The sequence below is a fragment of the Phocoena sinus genome, chromosome 8 (assembly GCF_008692025.1).
Source record: "Phocoena sinus isolate mPhoSin1 chromosome 8, mPhoSin1.pri, whole genome shotgun sequence".
NCBI classification, from domain to species: Eukaryota; Metazoa; Chordata; class Mammalia; order Artiodactyla; family Phocoenidae; genus Phocoena; species Phocoena sinus.
Window position 1 is genome coordinate 86,947,454 of NC_045770.1, and position 22,580 is coordinate 86,970,033.

Consider the following 22,580-nt stretch of genomic DNA (forward strand, 5'->3'; position numbering starts at 1 on the left):
AAGAGAAAGAATCGTTGTCCAGCATAATGATAGAAGTGATAGAAATTCTTAAACCAGGCTGAGATCCCATTTCGCACCTTTGAAACTGACAAAATTCCAGAACAGCACACACTCTGTCGCAAGACGTCGGGAAAACGGTTCTCACGCATGGCTGTTGTGAATGCCAATGCATGGAGGAGAATTTGGCACAGGCTGGCAAAATGACACATGCACCTCCCTTTGATGCAGCAATTCTTCTTCCAGGAATGTACCCCAAAGATATGCTGCAAAAATGCTAGCTGATGTATGCCTGAGGCTATTCACTCTAGTAGTATTTACAACAGCAAAAAGCTAGAAACAACCCAAATACTGATGAACTATGGTAATCCACATGATGCAGTTTTATGCAACTGTAAAAAGAAATGGAAAAAAAAAACTGCTTTATTACTGTCAGTGAGTGATCTCCAGCCTATATTGTTAAGAGAAAAAAGCAAGGCAGTTAGCAGTGTTTATGGCATGCTGTCTTTTGCGCAAGAAGGGGAAAGATACAGAAATGCACACACATATTTGCTTGTATTGTCAAATATAGAAAACAGAAACAATAAACCTAACTACACGTCAAGTAGATGTTATAACACCACAGACAAAAGAACTACATCAATTGGCTTTAAAACATAGTATTTTGACTCTATATACTTAGTGAGATATATTCTAAGGTGAAGAAAAATCACTATCATCAGTGGTCTTATTACTAATACCAATAGTGCTGTTGTTGTTTTGTACAATTATAAGATAAAGCAAGTAGGTGATTAGGTTAATATTATCAGGGAACAGGATTTTCACCATGAGAGAAAAGACATACAAATATAAAATCAAAGAAGTTAATTAACAACCTTGGAACATTACATTTGAACTTGAGGAGCAGCAAAAATTCATTTTAAAAAATACATGTTTTCCAGCTCCATCCACTTAAAAAAACATACAAACAAAACCTTGTAACAATGACAGTCCAATAGCAAGGCACACCTCAGGTGACCAGATCGTGGTCTCAGACCAAAGTTCTTTTGAGAAGTGGCTGATTCCAGATCTGGGGCAGAAAATATACAAGAAGAGGCTAAAATATCTTGTCATGCGAGAAATCAAGAAGTCTTCAAAAACAGTGTGGTCATGTCAGAAGAACACAGAAAGACATAAAGGGGCACCCAGTGTTATGAGTTGTGTGCATTCAAATAAATAATGACTGAAATGGATTAAATCACATAAATAAATTAAAATGCCTGCGTTCATAATGACACACACACACAGAGAAACCTCTCTGATCACCAGTAGGGACTGCTAGGACACCAATTCACTATTTTTGAAAATCTTTTTTTCTAAAAAAGACTTTCTCTAGCCTCTCCTTTCAGGGCAACCAGATGGTTGATATGGGACAGTTCTTCACTACTCAGTTTGAAAGATCCTTCCTAGCACCATTCGGCGTGGTGATATTGGGTGCCTCCTGTATGATGTAAGAAGATGTTGGGTGCAGGCGTGGCAGACGCTGATGCCCTTCTATATGATGCAGTAGGAAGCACACAGCACTGCCTATGAAGGTCTCTTATTTATTCCACGACCTCATGCCAGCTCATTAAACCAAAGCCCCACCCTCATAACAACAGTAATCGCTAGGCTTTTGAAAATATTGAAAATTGTTCAAAGACTTCAGAATCCCTGCCAAGGACCCCTAGTCAGGAGACCCTGGCTTAGCTCTCAAAATTTCCTTAGAAACTTTGGAGGCACTACTCAACTATTTCCCTACAAACCATTCTCACCATCAAGGAATTGGAACGGTGGGTTTCTTTTCTGGATCAAATGTGCAAAGGTTATACTGAGGTCACTTCTATTTTTATTTATTTATTTATTTATTTTGCGGTACGCGGGCCTCTCACCGTTGTGGCCTCTCCCGCTGCGGAGCACAGGCTCCGGACGCGCAGGCTCAGCGGCCATGGCTCACGGGCCCAGCCGCTCCGTGTCATGTGGGATCTTCCCAGACCGGGGCACGAACCCGTGTCCGCTGCATCGGCAGGCGGACTCTCGACCACTGCGCCACCAGGGAAGCCCTGAGGTCACTTCTATTTTAAAGCTCAGCATTACTCTCTTCCAAGAAGGAAGATGGTTTAGATGTAACACCTGTATACTTAAGCCCCGTTTTCTCTCCTCTTCTATAGCTTTCCTCAAAAGAAAGTTCCTGAGGGCCTCCTGGTTCGTTCGAATAATTTGGGAGTGGTAGGATGGGGGAGTGAAGGGAAGAGCAGAAGTCGAGGATGACGCTCTGGCCCATCCGCATCCAGGCTCCCATGGTACCCATGCTTCTCTGTCACAGCACCTGCCAGGCTGCATTACAGCCACCTGTTTACTCCTCCATCTCGCCCACTAAGCTGTAAGCTCTGGAAATGCCAGGAATGTGTCTTTTTAAAAATCACTGTATTCCCACTACCTGTCATGGTATAAAGGAGCTGCTCAGTCTATTTGTTAAATGAATGACTAAGTAGATAAATCTACAGCATTATAAGCTTAACGCTGAAAAGGGTACTAACTCCTCCAATTCCTTTGCCTGTAGTTAGAGTGGGTTGAATTACGCCACTTTTAATCATCATGGCATCACAGCCTCCTGATGTCTACCTGTCAGAATTCACGTGTTCAGCGTGCTCATATTACTGGCCTCAGAAAACACGAAGGCAACCTGAGGTCTCCCATTGCACACGCACCTGGGTGAATCAGGCAGGAGTCACACTCATTCTCCTCGTTCCTGCAGCAAGGGATGGTGTAACCCACCACTTCTTTCTTCCCAGGGCAGGCGCATTTAACCTGATCGTATTCACAACACTCCCGACACATGATGTTCCACTCAGCTCCGGGGCAGGCTTCGTTAATGACTGTGTACTCTGAAACGGAAACCAGAAGGTGAGATGGAGGGCCTGGCAGAAGCAGGTAAGACCCGTAAGTACCTTACTGCCAAGAAGCGACCTTGCCCTACAAACGTGCCACCCTGCCTGAAGGATGTTCAGAACCATCCACTGAGGCACAGATGAAATTTGTTCAAACTGCTATTCATTTTTAATTTTTAATCAAAAAAAGAAATCATGTTTTATCCATATACAATCTACGTGGATTGACACACATACACATAAATAACTTATAAACAAGCATACATTTCCTGAGTGTCTGGGCTCATTTCTGTTTTTGCCGGGGTACATCAGGCCAAGGCTTACAGCTACACAGGTTGTGCACTGCACAATTCCAGAAGGAACCGTTAGACTGCACAACTGTACAGTACAGCCCAGGCTCTTGGGCCATCAAGGAAATTTGGTGACCACTCTCTAGACTAGGTCCATCAAGCGCAAGGCTGAATGCCAAGTAGGAACCACATCGTTTCCTCCAAACCTGGCTCCTCGATTTCGCAACATGACATTTTTACGGTATCTTCAAAGCTAAAACCAACAGAAAAGACAAAAACCATCTTAATTAGTATGTTTGGGAGAATTTCAATGTTTTACAAGAGTGAACTCATTGGCAGAACTTCATTCAGTCCCTAAAAACAACTGAGCATTCTTTCCCATGAGAAAAAAAAGTGCTCCTTTCTGGGTGGAATTTCTTTCTGTCTGTCTTTTTTAAAATATACCTTAGGTAATGAAAAAGGAAAAATCATTTGGCAAAAACTATAAAAGGAATCAGTCGGAGGCTGCCCGGAGGAATCCAGGCTAAGAAACAGACCTAGCTTTGATTTGCTCTTCTTCCTGCACCAACTCTCTATTCCTAAAAATTTTGCACAAAGATGACGATTGAAGCAGAAATAGGTCAGGTATTTGAGGAAGAAAGTGAATCAGGCTTCCCTAAAAACCCCAGGGAGGGATCCCCAACACGCCTTGTAGGCCCATATAAACCAACCCTAATATCTGCGGTGGCTTCTAACCTCTTGAATTTCATAGTTTAGTTTTCTGTTTTCCTCCCCTAAATTTGGAAGTCTGACACAGAACTGTTCATTCTCAATTTGCCAAGTAGACCAGTTTAAAGGAACTCTCACCATCTTCTCTCAACCTTCTGTCATAAGAACATTCTAGCATCATAGAAAGGAACCACTTGCATAATAAGGGACAGTTCCTTAGATTGAATACATGTAGTTTTATGAAAAAATTCCAGTTTTCTTTTCTACAAACACTGGTGGGGCAGCAAAGATCCTCACACTGGCATTTGGGAACAACCAGCAGAGACCACCATGATATTGTCACTACTGAGATTTTGTTTCCCGTTCTATTCTGTGAGCCCCTCCAGGACAGACACCAGGACTTACTTAGCTGAGCTTCTCATGTTTCTAACTTGGCTGGATGAAGTGAATAACTTCTAAAATCTAGAAGAGAGGACTTCCCTGGTGGTACACTGGTTAGGAATCCGCCTGCCAACGCAGGGGACACAGGTTTGATCCCTGGTCCGGGAAGATCCCACATGCCGTAGAGCGACTGAGCCCGTGCGCCACAACTACTGAGCCTGTGCTCTAGAGCCTGAGAGCCAGAACTACTGAGCCCACACGCCACAACTACTGAAGCGTGTGCACCTAGAGCCCGTGCTTCGCGACAAGGGAAGCCACTGCAATGAGAAGCCCATGCACCGCGATGAAGAGTAGCCCCCGCTCACAGCAACTAGAGAAAGCCTGCACCGAGCAACAGATCCAATGCAGCCAAAAACAAATAAATAAATTTATTAAAAAAAATCTAGAAGAGAACTTAATGGTTAAGAGTAAAAGAAAGTAGAAGAAAACATAGGAGTAAATCTCCATGATCTTAGATTTGTTATGATCTTGGATTCTTAGATGTGACACCAAAAACGACAAAAGAAAAACAGATAAATTGGACTCATCAAAATTTAAAACTTTTGTGCAACAAAGGAAAGTGAAAGGACAACCTACAAAATGGAGGGAAATTTGGAAATCATATGTCTGATAAGGATTTAATATCCAGAATATGTAAACGACCCCTACAACTCAACCACGAAAAGACAAACAACCCAATTTTTAAAAGGGCAGGGCTTCCCTGGTGGCGCAGTGGTTGAGAATCCGCCTGCCGATGCAGGGGACATGGGTTCGTGCCCCGGTCTGGGAAGATCCCACATGCTGCGGGGAGGCTGGGCCCGTAAGCCATGGCCGCTGAGCCTGTGCGTCTGGAGCCTGTGCTCCGCAACGGCAGAGGCCACAACAGTGAGAGGCCCGTGTACCGCAAAAAAAAAAAAAAAAAAAAAAAAAGGGCAAATGACATGAACTGACACTTCTCCAAAGAAGATATACAAACGGCCAATAAACACATGAAAAGATGCTCAGCATCACAAGTCATTAGGGAATTGAAAATCAAAGCCACAACAAGATAACACTTTACATGTACTAGGATGGCAATAATCCAAAAAAAGAAAAAAAAAAAAAAAGGAAAATAACAAGCATTGACAAAGATGTAGAGAAACTGGAGCCCTTGTATATTGCTCAGGGGAATGTAAAATGATGCCGCTTCTCTAGAAACCAGTTTGGCAGTTCCTTCAAAAGCTAAACATTGAATTATTTTATGACCCAGCAATTCTACTCCCAGGCATATATCCCAAAAATCAAAAACAGAAACTCAGACAGATACTTATATACCAGGGCTCACTGCAGCATTATTCACAGAAGCCAAAAGGTAGAAACAACCCAAATGTCCCTCAAGAGATGAGTGAATAAGCAGAACATGGTATAAGCATAAAATATTATTCTGAATGTGGAATACTATTCAGCCATGACAAAGAACGAGATGCTGATACAAATTACAATATGGATGAACCTTGCAAACATGCTAAGTAAAAGAAGCCAGACACAGAAGGGCAAATATTGTGCCACGGAACTGTATACTTAAAATGGCTAATGTAGAAAATTTTGTTATTTTTATCGTATTTTTTTAATATTAAAAAACTAGTGAGAGGAAAAAAAGTGTTTAAAGTCTTAAGCATTGGAATCAGACAGACCTGGGTTTGGAATCCCACCTTTGCTACTTACTGGGTATATATATGACCTTGGCTAAGTTATTTTACTCACTCAGTCTCAGTTTATTATCCAACGAAATGAGTACCTTTTATCTAACTCAGAAGCCAGCTGAAAGGACTAGATAAGATTATGTATATAAAGAGCTTAACACAGTGCCCAGTATATAATGAACATTCGATAACTAGTAGCTTAAGAAGAAAAACACTATTGACATCCATATTTCTCAAGGATCTAAGTTTCTGAATGTACCACATATCAACTCCTTACATAAAATATTCATGTTGGGACTTTCCTGGTGGCACAGTGGTTAAGAAGACTCCACACTCCCAATGCAGGGGAACTGGGTTCGATCCCTGGTCGGGGAATTAGATCCCACATGCACGCTGCAACTAAGAGTTCACGTGCCGCAACCAAGGAGCCAGGGAGCTGTAACTAAGGAGCCTGCGAGCTGCAACTAAGGAGCCTGCCTGACAAAACTAAGACCTGGTGCAACCAAATAAATAAAAAATAAATTAATTAATTAAATGCTTAGGTTGTTTCCCCACTGCATTTGGAGCAAACCCTAAATGCTCTGCTATGGCCCCCAAGGCCTTTGAGAGCTGCTCTCTCCTGAGCCCAGCAACCTTTCCTTGGCACTATTTCCCACCTTTTATTTCTCAAAACCATCAAGGTCTTGCTCATCCCAGGGCCTTCACATTTGCTTTCCCCACTGCCTCTGTCAAAACGTTGGGCCTTAGTGTAAACAACACGCGTTCAGAACGGTCCTCAACTGACTTTCTCATCTGAAGTTTGTGCCTCTGCCCCTCCTTCCATAGTATTCTCTATCACGGTATCCCAATTGTTTCCTTTCATCGCCCTTACACAATTTATAATCCCTTTCTATGTTTCCATTTACTTGCATATCATCTGTCTCCCTTACGTGACCATAAGCTGGTAGGAACAATACCTAACTTGTTCACCGCAGCTAGGGAAGGGCCTGGAATGCAAGAGGTGCTGGATAAATACTTGTTGAAAGAACCAGCCTCCACTCTAGAGCTACCCTCCCTTCAACAGTCAAATATTCCCGTCCAGTGGTCCAGCTCGGAGCTGAGCCAGGAGAGCTGGCTCTGCCCCATAATTTGCTGATATCAGAACCGGGGCACTTTCCCTCCCATGGTGAAGGGTCTAGAACAGTTAGTCCAGGTTACCCAACTTGGGTCTCAATTCCTTGGCACCAGCCCCTGCCTTGTCCAGCTGTATGATTTCTCCACTCTCTGAACATCTAATACGCCTGCGGGGTGTGGCTCATGTCTTACCCCTCCCCCTGCCCACCCGAGGGCAAGCACTCCATCCTTCTAGGTTTTCTAAGAATTTACAAGTACTAATGACTCTTGGGGAACACTGACAGAATAAACGTTGTTTGCAGCTTTTATAAGCCTTGTAATAAAATATGGGAGGCCAAGTAAGGTCTGCTCTACTCCAGTAGAGGGCAAAGCCTGTTTGCCCTAAGCAGGTGGCTAGTCCACGTCTGGCCCAGCCATGGAATACTGCGGGCCTCCCTTTACCTGGGAAATTAATTCCCTAAAATGGCATTTCTCTTTATCTCAATGAGCAAGCCCACCTCTGCCCTCCCTAACGTGTTACAATAATTTTATAGGCAAGGTCCAGAGTATTGTATCATCTTAGCCAAAGGGAATGATTCCAGGGAAACCCATTTCTATGCTGTCTGCCAAGTCAGCCAGCTGGCTCCTTTCCAAGGACTCTGTGTGGTAGCCCCAAAGATGTCCATATCCTAACCTCCAGGACCCATGAAAATGTTACCTTACAGGACAAAAGGAATTTTGCAGATGTGACTAATTTAAGGTTCTTGAAATGGGTAGAGAATGCTGGTTTGTCCAAGTGGGACCAATGTAATCCCAAGGATCCTTATAAGAGGGAGGCAGGAGGGTCAGAGTCAGAAACAGAGGCATGAGGACAGAAGCACTGGACAGACAGGAGTGATGTGTTTACGGAAGAAGGGACCACCATCCAAAGAACACAGGCAGCCTCTAGAAGCTGAATGAGGCAAGGAAACAGATTCTCCCTTAGAGCATCCTGAAGGAACACAGGCCTGCATCACCTAGATTTTGGCTTCCTAAGACTCATTTCAGACCCCTGAGCTCCAGAATGGTACGAAAATACACTTGCGCTGTTTTAAGTCGCTAGGTCTGTAGTAATACGTTACAGTATCCACAGGGAATTAACGAACTGTGTCTTCTCAAAAGAAAGGTTAACCCACAGCCAGTCATTTAACCACTCTGGTCCTCAGCTTTCTCACTGAGCACAGTGCTAAGGGTGTGGGTGAACTGATGAATTCATTGTTTCACCCCACAAGGATTTATTGAGTGTCTGCTACATCCCAGGTAGGAGGCTGGGTACTGGGATACAGTGGAGAGAACAGACACCATTACCAGCCCCATGGAACTCACAGTTTTGTAGAGGAGTAGACATTGGATAAAGGATCCCACAAACACACGATCACTCATTGTGACGAGGACATGTAGGATGCTATGAGAACAAGTGGATGGTCATGCAGGGGCATTAGCACCAAATCTACAGGACTCGCAGGGTTAAGGGAGTTTAAGTAAAATCACAAATAAAAATTTATTTGCCAAGGTAAGACCACTTCTCAGGAATACGGAAGTGATGGAGGAGGGGACGGTTTTAATGCTTTTGTTGACTTGGCTCCTCTGGTCTGGTAAGTCCATCACCCTTCCTTCTCCCCTCGCTGGAACAGAGACAGGAAAGTGCCCTCAAAACACACATGTGGGCTTCCCTGGTGGCGCAGTGGTTGGGAGTCCGCCTGCCGATGCGGGGGACACGGGCTCGTGTCCCAGTCCGGGAAGATCCCACTTGCCGCAGAGCGGCTGGGCCCGTGAGCCATGGCCGCTGAGCCTGCGCATCCGGAGCCTGTGCTCCGCAACGGGAGAGGCCACAGCAGTGAGAGGCCCGCGTACCGCAAAACAAAAACAAAAACAAAACCAAAAACAAATAAAACATACATGTAAGAAACAAACAGGTAAGTGAAATATTCTATGAGAAATATTTAAAGTTGATCAGCTGAAGAGGTTTGAAAATACAATAAGCAGACAAAAGTGATCTCCTGGACTTTTCCTTCTCCATTTATCAGAATTAAACGGACAAAGGGCACATTGGTCATTTGGCTTCAGCTGTACAAATTTCAGGGGATTTCAATATGATGCTAAAGGTCAGTTCCAGAAACTAGGACTTAAAGAAATACCAACAGCAGGAGAAGCTACTGAATGTTTTCCTATATGCATGCTAAACCACGTTAGCATTTGTTTAGCTAAAGGGCTTTTATATTGTTAATGCAATTTAATTTTCAAGATGACCCAGTGAGGTAGGTAATACATTTTCTCATAATCTAAAATACGCCACTCTAACCTCTTCACTTTACCAGTGATGAAAAGAGCTAAGTAGGGAAGAAGCAAAGAGAAATGCCAAAGACATTTTTTAGGGAATTCTGAGTGGGAAGGGAGGCCCACGGAATTCCAGGTTTAGGGAGGGGGTGAACAGCCGGTTGCTTCCTTAGCCTGGAAACAGGCCAGGACAACCTCTAGTTTCAGGGGCTGCTGTAGTTGAGCAACCGTTACTTTGCCTTCCATGTTTGAGAACAAAGAGTTATTAAGCTGCAAATGAGTTTTATCCTGTCAGCGCTTCCCAGGAAATAAGCGCAAACTGAGCACCAAGAACACACAGAGCACCACCTTGGGATCAACCAAGGCGCCAAAAGGTCAAGCACATGCCCATAATCACATAGCAAAATTGAACTTACAAAGCTCCAGGCACCATATGCATTCATACATCTCTAACTCTTCCATTGGACAAAATATTTATTTTTTTCTCTATAAAACACTCCATATTTTAATGTAAAAGTTTCCTTGTGAAATCTTCAAACAATAAGATCATACATAAAGGAGTAAGAAGTACTCAGAAATAACCTTAATATTATATTGTCTATCTTTCAATTGTTTTCTTTCAGTGGACATACATATCCACATGTAGAAAGTGCTAGATGTGTAGATTATCTTCTTGCCTCTCAAAGCTGGTAACCTATTATTATTATTTCTTTTTATCAGCTCGGTGCTTTGTGACCCTAGAGGGGTGGGATAGGGAGGGTGGGAGGGAGATGCAAGAGGGAGGGGATATGGGGATATATGTATATGTATAGCTGATTCACTTTGTCATACGGCAGAAACTAACACAACATTGTAAAGCAATTATACTCCAATAAAGATGTTAAAAAAAAAGAAAGGAAAAGAAACTGTGCTGCTTCGGGACTTCCCTGGGGGTCCAGCAGTTAAGACTCCGCACTCCCAGTTCAGGGAGTCTGGGTTCAACCCCTGCTCAGGGAAGTAGATTCCACAGGTCCCAACTAAAGATCCCACACGTGGCAACGAAGATCCCACGTGATGCAATTAAGACCCGGTGCAGCCAAATAAATAAATAAATATTTTTTAAAAGAAAAGAAACTGCTCTTCTTGACTTTACTCACATTTTCTCTTGACCTTAAGTAATCTTCAAAAGTGATTTTAAACTGCTGCATCGTTATCCTATATGTGCAACTGCTTCTCTCCCCTCTTTTTAAAATCAGGGTAAACAAATAAAAAAAGAGATGCAGAGTACTTTGGTATCATAGGCTTTGCCCAAGCCATTCCTCAGCTGCCACGTTTGGGGCAGCCATCCTGGTATCTCCTATCCAGAGTAAAGAGTTGGGGCTTCCCTGGTGGCGCAGTGGTTGAGAGTCCGCCTGCCGATGCAGGGGAGGCGGGTTCGTGCCCCGGTCCGGGAGGATCCCGCGCGCCGCGGAGCAGCTGGGCCCGTGAGCCGTGGCCGCTGGGCCTGCGTGTCTGGAGCCTGTGCTCCGCGGTGGGAGAGGCCACAACAGTGAGAGGCCCGCAAAAGAGTTGAGTTATATTGGTCCAGCTCTGGTTTTTCCTGAATTCATGTTGGAAAACCTAAGACACTTAACTGCTCAGTCCGGTTTTATCCATGCAAATACCACGGCAATGAAAACAATGCTGACCGATTGGCACAGGTTTGGCTTTCATAGATGTGGTGAACAAATGAACAAATGAGTGACAGAGAGTTGGCTGTCATCGTGGCCGTCAGCATTATTTTCACAGCCCCTCATCAGCCAGGAGCTTGCTTTAAGGCTCTCCAACACTGAGTATTTCTACTGCTGACAAGATGGAGAACACTTAACCCCTCAAACAGCAGGGGTTTAACTTCACAGAATGGCAGAGGGAGCAATTGTGTCTCCTTAGCATCGTCTCCAAGTGGCACGCTTTCAACACTAGGTTTTAAGGAAATATGTTGACATGATAGTTGTTAAGGTAAATCTGAAAAAGGTCAGAGAATTCTTGATGAAAACATGAGTCAGACTGTTCCATATACGGTGGAAATGTTAGTTGTCAAACCACAGGCCACCCCAGCAGGTGGCAAAGAAAGGCGTTTCCATCACGCGCCCGCTCCTCCGTGATGTTAGTGTCTGCCTTTGCACCCACCAAAAACCCCACAGCCCTCCCCTCTAACCACATTTAATGAAAATTTCTACTGAGTGTTTTACTGTCCTGCATGTTATAAACCATCTAAGACCAAAGGGAGAAAAAAGACGTAGGAATCAGAGAGTCCTGCAGCTAGGCACCTTGGGCTCCACTCTCATCCCCACTCATTCCCCCACCTCCTCTCGTGCTACCTCAACTCCCTGAATTGATTTCTAACACACAACATTCCTAACCACCTGAAGGTCTGACCACCCACTCCATGCGGCCAATGACAGACGCCAGGCAAGTCCCAGACAGAAATGCTGTGAGTCAGGGGTGATGGAATGGTTACTGGGGCCCTTGGTGACTCAATATCTCCTCCTGAGCCTTTGAGAAACCATCCCATCACCATGACCCTCAGTCCCAGCCTGGCTGGATTCCCAACTTCAGTGACCTTGGTCTTTCCCTGCTCACAGCTCCTCTTGTTAATGAGGTAACGATAGCTGGAAAGTCAACGCCTCCATCACCCCCTTTTGGGTTCAGCAGTGATAAAACTTACAATGGATTCCCTAGAAATCTAGTTTGTTGACACTAGTACCTTGGGGAGGGGTAGGGAAGCAAAAATCAGTTTTTCACTTCCTTCCCCTCTTCACTCTGCCCGACACTGTCACTCCTCGTGCATTCTCCTCTCTCCCTGGGTCCCAGCCCCCAAGGAAACGGAGCTGAACCTTTCAAACATACCAGCTCACTGAATCCTCAGAGCCACCCTTCAAAGGAAGTATCATTTTTTTCATTTCACAGATGAGGAAACTGAGGAACAGAGAGGGTAAATAAATTGTCCCAGGTGGCACAGCTTTCAGGTGAAAGAAGAAAGATTAGAAGCCAGCTCTTTCTGGGGCCAAAGTCTTATTCTTTCCAACACAGTATTTTGATTCTAGAGAGCTCACAACTTTGACTTTACAGATTAAGAATGCAGCATTGGTGAAATGAACACACTTGGTAATCAGACCACCCAAATTTTAATACCAAATCTGTCCCTCTTGTATGCTGCTGGACAATCATAGACAAGACACCTTGCTGTGGCATTTCCCCTAAACCCCAAGAGAATGGATGTAGATTGATAGGGTTGTTAATGTCACTGCAGTTAAAGAGGCAATGAGCATAAAGCGCTTTCGAAGAAAAATCTCGTGTTTGTTGAGATATTACCATTATTCTCTGTAGAATAAAACACCATCAATGGATAAAGAAGATGTGGTACATATATAAAATGGAATACTACTCATCCATAAAAAGGAATGAAGTAATGCCATTTGCAGCAACATGGATGGACCTAGAGATTATCAAACTAAGTGAAGTAAGTCAGACAAAGACAAATCTCATATGATATCACTTATATGTGGACTCTAAAAAATGATACAAATGAACTTATTTGCAAAACATAAATAGACTCACAGACGTAGAAAACAAATTTATGATTACCAACAGGGATAGCAGGAGGTGGTGGGATGGAGATAAATTAGGAGTTTGGGCTTAACATATACACACTACTATGTATAAGATAGATAACTAACAAGGACCTACTGTACAGCACAGAGAACTATACTCAACATTCTGTAGTAACCTATATGGGAAAAGAATCTGACAAAGAATGGAGATTATAGATAGATAGATAGATAGATAGATATAGATATATAGATTATATATCTGATTCCCTTTGCTATACACCTGAAACTAACACAACATTGTAAATCAACTATACTCCAATAAATTTTTTTAAAAAACCATCACGTGTAGCTAAAATACAGATGGCTAAGGGAGCAAAGGGGGTGAGTAATAATGTCTCCTCCAGAGGCCCGCACGTACATGGAATTTTAAGCAGTCCGTTCTTGCTTATATCATGGCATTCTGGGCTCCTCCCCCTTGCTTCTAGATTTCCTGGTCTCTTTTTTCTAATACCTCCTTTTCAGACACCTTTTTCACTAGGACATACCTCACCTCCCGCTGCTTGCCTTCCAGAAATAGAAATTCTACATCTATAGGCAAAGGGAACAAAACCCAAACTCTAGCATCTTGGAAGAGCACCAAGTTGCCATTATCCTCAACAACTGTGCTGGAAACCCTTGAAGGACAGCTGCTTCTGGGTTATTTCAAACACTGGAATATGAGCTGAATAGATCTTATTTCTTTATTAGCATTGGGTACTAAAAATATAATTTAATAATGCATCTAAACGTACTTGGCAATAGAACTCAGCAAATATTATATCAAGCAAAGTATTAGAATGTCTAAGTTAAAAACAATAAAACTTAAGCTATACCCTAAAAATCCAATCTGGATTTCCCCAGACCTAAGAATTCTACAAACAATCCGACCTGCTCCTCAATCCTCAACACTTTTAAAACCTTCTTTCTGAGTCAGAGTGTGTCAGGGCTACAAGGGGGTCTTGGTCAACCACACCCGCCCCTTTGCCAAGAGCTTCCAGAGTAAGTGTTACTGTCTTCACATCCAGGTTCACTGATGGCAGGCAGAAGCCAGATTTTCCTTCTACCAAAGGCAGATGGCCAAGAGCAGATGTCAGTTTGAGCGAGGGTGATGCACTTACAATGGCATGTCCTATGGTTCACTAAGCCCTAAGCTGGCGGCAGCTTCATGCAGGCTAGCCCTCATTAGGATTGCCTTCTCCAGTTCTGCAAGCTAGAACAAGATGAAGGGGAACTTCTTTTCGCCTGAGGATTCCTGGCTGGCTCTACCCTTGAATCACAACAGATGGTCGTGAGCAACATCTCATGTTTGGGAGACAACATCATGGACCCAGAATCACCTACTCTGAAAGACACCATCCCCTCAACCCCCTGCGAGAATCTACCACCAGCCATATTTCAAACATGGACAAACTTAGGTACAGCATGTGGAAGGCATTTCACCCTAAGGCTGGAAGGCAGATGCATGATAAAAGCAAGGGGATAAAGCAAGTCTCAAAGAAATAAACATATGGTGAATCTTTAGGAATATTTTTTCCATGACACAGAGTAACAGATGAATAGGATAAGACTGTGGACCAAGGTGGAGTGGGCCTCAAGAGGACCATGTAACTTCCATCCTACTATAGATAGAACACCCAATATTTCTCCTTCTTAATCCCTTGGGAAATGTGTGCTAGTGGGAAAAATAGCAGAAAGGAGAGGAGTAGAAGATGACTTTAATTTCCTGAGTGCTCCCTTTTTGCAAAGCATTATACTATTTTTAATAGGTTACTTTTTTTTTTTTTGGGCCATGCCACGCAGCATACAGGATCTTAGTTCCCCCACCAGGGATCGAACCTGTGCCCCTGCAGTGAAAGCGTGGAGTTTTAACCACTGGATCACCTAGAGATTGTCATACTGAGTGAAGTAAGTCAGACAGAGAAAGACATATCATATGAGATCACTTATAAGTGGAATCTAAAAAAAAAAAAAAAAAAGGCTACAAATGAGCTTACCTACAAAACAGGAAGAGACTTATAGATGCAGAACTTATGGTTATCAGGGGTAAAGAGGGGGAGGGATAAATTGGAAGATTGGGATTGACATATACACACTACTGTATATAAAATAGGTAACTAATAAGAACCTACAGTATAGCACAGGGAACTCTACTCAATACTCTGTAATGGCCTATTTGGGAAAAGAATCTAAAAAAGAGTTGATATATGTATAACAGATTCACTTTGCTGTACACGTGAAACTAACACAACATTATAAATCAACTATACCTCAATAAAAATTTAAAAATAAATAAATAAGTAAGTAAATAAATAAATAGGTTATCTCATTTAACACCTGCAATAAACCTATATAAAGACACTATTATTACAGGGGCTTCCCTGGTGGCGCAGTGGTTGAGAGTCCACCTGCCGATGCAGGGGACACGGGTTCGTGCCCCGGTCCGGGAAGATCCCACATGCCGTGGAGCGGCTGGGCCCGTGAGCCATGGCCGCTGAGCCTGTGCGTCCGGAGCCTGTGCTCCACAACGGGAGAGGCCACAACAGGGAGAGGCCCGCGTACCGCAAAAAAAAAAAAAAAAAAGACACTATTATCCTCAGTGTACAGGCAAAGAGGTGGTACAGCCACATTAAAGAGGTTAAGTAACTTGCCAAGAAAACCAGCCATAAATGATGGAGGCAAGATTCAAACCTGGCCCATATTTTTAAACCGTAATACTCTACACCCTATGTTTATACATATCCATACATATGCACACATCAGTATATACATAACCATATCTACACTTTCATTTTTCTGTGTACATGTGTATTCAAACTTGAACATATCCATACTAAGATGTCTATATCAAAAAATGAAATCCATAAATATGTCAAGCAAGGGCTGAATCTTTGCTGAGAAGGATATGGTTACTCAAGTCTGCTTAGGCAGGAAGCCCTTAAAAGGAACAGCTGGTTTTATTCCTTATCCATTGCCACTGTTCTGAAGCAAGTCTGGGCAGAGAGAGGAGGCAGGCAATGCTAGGGGCAAGGGAGAAGCCGTGTCGCGTGACAACAAGAACAATATTTAGGAAAGGCAGGAATAAAGCTGTTCCCAGAAACAGCAAACAAGGGGTTGATGAACAGCTCAAACTCACATTCTGTCTCTATGGGATACAGCCCCAGAGTAAACAGCCCAGACCACTTCCGGGTTGTGCAAATCAGGGTCATGGTAGCTATACTAGAACTGGCAGATGGGGGTAAATAAAAAAACACTGGAGACAAACCTGCGTGTGTTAGAGGGGGGAAGGGAGAGGTTAATTGGTAATGAACAGACCTTGGACTCAGTGCTCCCAGGGACTAGAAGGATGCCAAAATATTCTCCTTATTTTTTTAAAATTTATTTTATTTTTATTTTTGGCTGCATTGGGTCTTCGTTGCTGCACGCAGGCTTTCTCTAGTTGCGGTGAGCAGGGGCTACTCTTCATTGCGGTGCACGGGCTCTAGGCGCGCACGCTTCAGTAGTTGCGGCTTGTGTGCTCTAGAGTGCAGGCTCAGTAGTTGTGACACACGGGCTTAGTTGCTCTGCGGCATGTGGGATCTTCCCAGACCAGGGCTCGAACCCTGTCCCCTGCATTGGCAGGTGGATTCTTAAGCACTGCGCCTCTGGGGAAGTCCCATATTCTCCTTATTTTTGAAGAGGAGACAGTGTGACTGTCACCAAGGATACAGTGTAGTCGGGAAGTCAAGTCACAGCTCTTATCGCTCCCCAGAACTGCCACATCACCATAGGTGTGCGTTAATCAGACCCACACCTCAGTTTGATCAGTGATCCCAGGGCAACCACATTACTTTAAACAACTTACAGACAAGAAATGAGTTTTCTTGGTGAACTATGCAGGTCGATGCTGGTGAGGACTTTCCTTACAGCAGTGTGGTCGGGGTCACCTCCACAGTTCTTTCAACACCTCAGCAAGTGTAAAGGGACTAGGACATCAGACTTCCCGTCCATCTCTCAGCAGAAGTCTGAAGAAAAGCTCATGTTTTGTAGATTTTCAAATTCCCTTCTTACCCCATCCTCTACAACGGTGAAGATATTCTTCAATGTTTTATTCATTATGGGCAAGAGACCTGAGCTTTCCAAATGATGGAGCACAAGTTCCACTGGATGGTATAAGGTATTATGTGAATAAAGTTTCTGTGGCCAAACAACTTTGTAAATGCTAATAGCAGCTTTCTTTATCGTAGGGCTTTGCCAAGTCTATAATTTTCTTTGCACATAGTTAATTCCCACATCCCCCAAACTAATTCCATCATGACGTCCTAGGTTCTGTTTACTTCTGCTGAATATCCTTTAGGATTAGTATTCCATGAAACCTACTTTGGAAAATACCAGGCTGGGCCATAAGCTCTCTCAACCTTAAAGAAAGTGCCTTGCATATATACAACGGAATACTACTTAGCCATAAAAAGAAACAAAATTGAGTTATTTAGAGTGAGGTGGATGGACCTAGAGACTGTCATACAGAGTGAAGTAATTCAGAAAGAGAAAAACAAATACCGTATGCTAACACATATATATGGAATCTAAAAAAACAAAAAACAAAAAGGTTCTGAAGAACCTAGGGGCAGGGCAGGAATAAAGATGCAGACATAGAGAATGCACTTGAAGATACGGGGAGGGGGAAGGGTAAGCTGCGATGAAGTGAGAGAGTGGCACGGACATATATACACTACCAAATGTAAAATAGATAGCTAGTGGGAAGCAGCTGCCTAGCACAGGGAGATCAGCTCGGTGCTTTGCCTCCACCTAGAGGGGTGGGACAGGGAGGGTGGAAGGGAGACGCAAGAGGGAAGAGATATGGGGATATATGTATATGTATAGTTGATTCACTTTGTTATAAAGCAGAAATTAACACACCATTGTAAAGCAATTTTACTCCAATAAAGATGTTTAAAAAAATTTAAAAAAAGAAAGAAAGTGCCTTAAGGAAAAGGCCTTTTATTCATCATCCTGTCTCCAGCATCTAGGATCACACCTGGCGCCTGGTAGGTGCTTGATAAAGTCTGCTGAATAAATACATGAATGTGGATACATGAGGCATGTGTGCTTTCCAGGGTCAGGTTATTTGTGTCAAAGACTGATGTTAGAAATGGCTCTTGCGATGACCTTTTGGGGTCTCTATTTTACAGTAGAAGGAATCCATCGGGTCCATTACTGCTGAACATTTTTCGCTCTTTGTGTACTGCAGTTTGCATCTCATTTCCATAAAGGCTTGCGCTGCTCACTTGTTCTTTTCTACCACTGATTGGCCGGGGGAGCCAGGCTTGTACAGAGAGGAGGCGGAACATCACTTAGAAGCAGGCAGTCAATCACCCACTGGGAGGCAGAAAGCCAGACCAAGAATAAAGGTTCGTAATACCAGGCAAGCCCTCCCTTCTGCTTGCATCCAGGTGAGCCAAGTGGTATATTGAAAAATATAGCGGATGCTACCAGATGGAAGCTAAGTTCAGGCAACTGTCCTGGGATATCTCAGGTGTTCTCTATCATCACTGTTGACTTCCGAGGGGGGATCCCATGATGCAGGGGATTCATTGATCATCTTCAAAGGAGTCCTATGAAGTAAGTGGACATGGAGCCAGGTTTGAAAAACATTGACACCTTGGTCCCTCAGAGTCCTCAAATGATTTGACTTGAAGCAAAGCAGGCCAACATGCCTCCTTCGCCCAGCGGTTTTCCATTAAAAACTGGTTGGAAATTTATTGTAACCAATCATAAATTCAGCTGATGAGGACAATTGCTACATCTTCCCATGAGCTAAAGTCGCCTGAATGTGTTCCCCACTCTGTTCTGGCAGCAGCAGCCCTGGGTTTCCAATCTCCAAACCAACTGACCAGACTTCTACTTACATTGACACTAGCTGCCAAAGCATTAACTCAGCCCTCTGAGACAGCCAGAGCCTCGGAGAGGGCAGTGATAAAGATGCCTACACTTCAGGAACAAAGGCATTTCCCCAGCTCCAGAGGCAGAAGGGTGACAGAAACGTGTGTCTTTATTTGCTGCTCAGCCGAGGCGGGCACTTCTCTTAACCATTTGACAAAGGACCCAAGACATCAGTGTCTAGTAGACAGCCGATCCTCATTCAAAACCCACCTGAGTACTAATGGAGGGAGTCTACATTTCCATCCCCTGCAATATCCATCAACTGTGTTATGCCAAAAAAAAAGAAGAAAAAACGCTTCGCTTTACTCGTGCCAGGCCCGCTGCTCCTGTTCCATAGCCTAAGAGTTTACACATTGACGATCTTGACAGAATAAATCCATAAAGGAGAAGCGCTACACAGCGTCAGGGCCAGGCTTGAAGCGTGTCTCATCCTTAATTCTGTCCCTCCACAAGAAGACACATGATTTTGATTATAAAGGCTGACCATGGGACAAAGAAATTCTCACTTCCCACATCTAATCAGAATGAGATGCGTGAGCCTGTGGACAGCTACCCCAGAAATTAGCGGGATTTGCAATCTGCTTAACACTCCTGTTTCCTTTAGAAAATGGCTGCTCCTGGTTTCCATGTGGTCCCACTGGGGCTGCTGAGGTCTCTCCCTCGTCTCTCACATCCACTCTGCCCCCACAGTGGTGAGCACATGACCTCCCTGAGGCCATTCTCAGCTCCTGGAATATCCAAGGGATAACCAGAATTCTTTACTAACGCCATGGTCTTTATGACTCGGCCAGGAGATCTACCATAGTTGGGCCCCCTGCTGACCGTGGCAGTGTTGTGTAGCGTTTCAGTGCATGCATAATGGGGTCAGGCTCTCTGGGTTCAAATCATGGACGTCCAGCTCTGTGACCTGGGCAAGTACTGCACCTCTCAGTTCCCTCCTATGGAAACTAGGGATAATAACACTACTGATTAGCTTCTGGATGTGTTGTGAGGATTAAATAAACACAAGTAAAGCATATAGGAGAGTGCCTGGTATTTACCACAAACTCAGTAGATTATCTGGGCTCTGGTCCCTTAGGTATGGAGGCTTCCACCATTGGTGTTTCCACCATCACCCGGTGAAGAATCTGATGCGCAGCCCTACCTACTCCACTCTCAGCCCACGTGGGCTCTGTGTCTGTATCACAAATAACAACTGAGAACAATGAAAGGAGTCATTGCTGGTGGGTTGGGCAGTGCGGGGGGAGTAGTAGAAAGTCCCACTGGTTAAGAGAGTGGGATATCTGCAGCCAACACTACGTCTCTGCCTTCTGTGAGTGGTTTTGTTTATAGATACGAGGTTTGATTTTTTTTCCTGCATTTTACTTCTTTCTCTCCCTTATAAACCTAATGCTTTGGCCCAGATCTCATGATGACTGACGAACAGAACTACTTAAACATAGACCAGGCTTGGACTCTGATAGACTTTCTGCCACTGATCTGGTAGCTTTCAAAGCTCCAGCTGCCCTCTGGGTCCTCTGCCATGGAATTCAGGAATTAGAAAATGTAAACATTGCTTTCCCCTCCCCTTTAAAATAAAATAAGAGGAAAGGGATCTGGGCTCCTATGACTTCCAAGTATCCACAAAGTGAGGGTGACAGGTTCTCCCACATGTGGGAGGAGCAGGGTACCACCTTCTCTCATTTATCACTGAAATGGCACTTTTCCCAATTTGCACATACCCCAGATCAATGGCAGTGTCTAGAGCTGGGCTCAGGGGAGGCAGGTAGAGAGGTTTTCTCATGCATCGGGATTGGCCACCCCTAGTAGGGCAGATGGAAATAATTTTCTGACTTAAGGCCAGTAATTAGGACCTCCAGACGTCATGAGACGCCATTATCTCAGCCATTGCTGTCTAGCCAGGGTAACCCAGATGCAGATAAGTTTAAGTCAAACACATGGTCCCTGCCAGGAGCATTCCAAAGCCCTACCTAAGGCTTCTGGATACTTCTAAGGGACTTACATGCTCCAGGTCACATCTGCCTCTGGGTCCAGAGGTGCTTTGTCCCTAGCTTACTGACCCAAACATAACACCAAGCCTCACCCTCAGTTTCCACCGAAAGCTCACTCTCAAGGGCATTCCTGAGAATAGAACATTTTACCAAAGAGTTGGTGGTCATAGAGCTGAGATTACATTCCACAAAACACACAAGTTAAAATATATTTACGTTCCTTCTTTTAAAAGTCCTGTCTGCTACGAAATTCTCACTTGTGCTTCCCCCCATTCAGTACACAGCCTTCCACCTTCTCTCTTTCACTCTCCATTTCTGCCCCATCCCTCCCAGGAATGGAGGTCAAAAATGCAAATGCCAGTAGAGACTAGCAGAGAACATACGTGTGAATTGAGAAGGCAGGGTGTCAGGCCAGAGAGGGGACCCAGCCTACCTCAAAGCATTCAGGTTCAAAACATTTTTAAGCATCATATCCTACTAGCTACTTCTGCAGACCTTTGACCCGAAGGCTGCCAATCCTTCGGTGCTACAGTCTCCCTCGTTGCCAAAGTCACCCCCAAAAGAGCAGCAGTGCCACCCAAACTGGAGCTGGCAAGAACCCTCCCCCCGCCACGTGTGTCCTGAAGCCATGCCATGATCACCTGTGCATCAGTATATGATGCTGTTAGGTCCTTGAGTTTAAGTCAGCCAGGTACCACATGAGCTTGAGCTCAGAAATTCGACAGTCTGGGCTCGCGCCAGGCTCCGCTAATCTGCTTGCGTTTTCTTTTTATCATTATTACAGAAAAATGTAAATAACATAAATTTACCATTTTAATCACTTTTAAGTGTACAGTTCAGTGGCTTGGGTAACCATCACCACTATACATCTCCAGAATGTTTCCGTCATCCCTCACTGACACTCTACACCCATTAAACACTAACTCCTCAATCTTTCCTCCCCACAGCCCCTGGTAACCACTGTTCTACTTTCTGCCTCTATGAATTTGACTTCTCTAGGTACTTCATATAAATGGAATCATACAGGATTTGTCCTTTTGTGTCTGGCTTCTTTCACTTAGCATAATGTTTTCAAGGTTCATCCATGTTGTAGGCTGTGTCAGAACTTCACTCCTTTTGAAGTCTGAATAATATTCCACTATATGTACCTACCACGTTTTGTTTATCCACTGATGGACACGTGGGTTTTTCCCACCTTTTGGCTATTGGGAATAATGCTGCAGTGGACACTGGTGTACTAATACCTGCTGGAGTTCCAGCTTTGACTCATTTTGTGTATATACCCAGAAGTGGAATTGCTAGATCAAACGTTTACCTTTTTCAGAACTGTGCCTGTATATCTTTGGACAGGTTACAGACCCTCTCTAAACTTCATCTGGAAACAGCACCTACCCTGCTTTGCCTCAAACACTGGGCACATCATAAATGCTCGCAGATATTTACTCTCCTTGTCCTCTGCATTTGAGGTACTCAAACTAAATGATCTCTACAGTTACTCCCAGCTCCCTAAACCAAGGATCCCACCCTCAAATTATTTCCCTGTTGGAGAAGCCAGGAGTTCTCACAATATATATCTGGGGAACACCCCCTTCATGGTCCCCACAAAAATCTAGCCCTGCCAAGAAGGCCCAATTTTCATAGCTCT

At 44.0% G+C, this 22,580-nt stretch overlaps 1 protein-coding gene across 1 annotated transcript in view; it reads right to left on the bottom strand.

Annotated features, from left to right (window-relative positions):
• The window catches only part of PAMR1 (peptidase domain containing associated with muscle regeneration 1), a 70,892-nt gene that overhangs the window by 45,653 nt on the left and 2,659 nt on the right, over positions 1-22,580 (bottom strand). Inside the window, exon 2 of the mRNA XM_032642091.1 lies at positions 2,727-2,903. Coding sequence (XP_032497982.1) covers positions 2,727-2,903 — 177 coding nt within the window. The remainder of the gene's footprint in view (positions 1-2,726; positions 2,904-22,580) is intronic.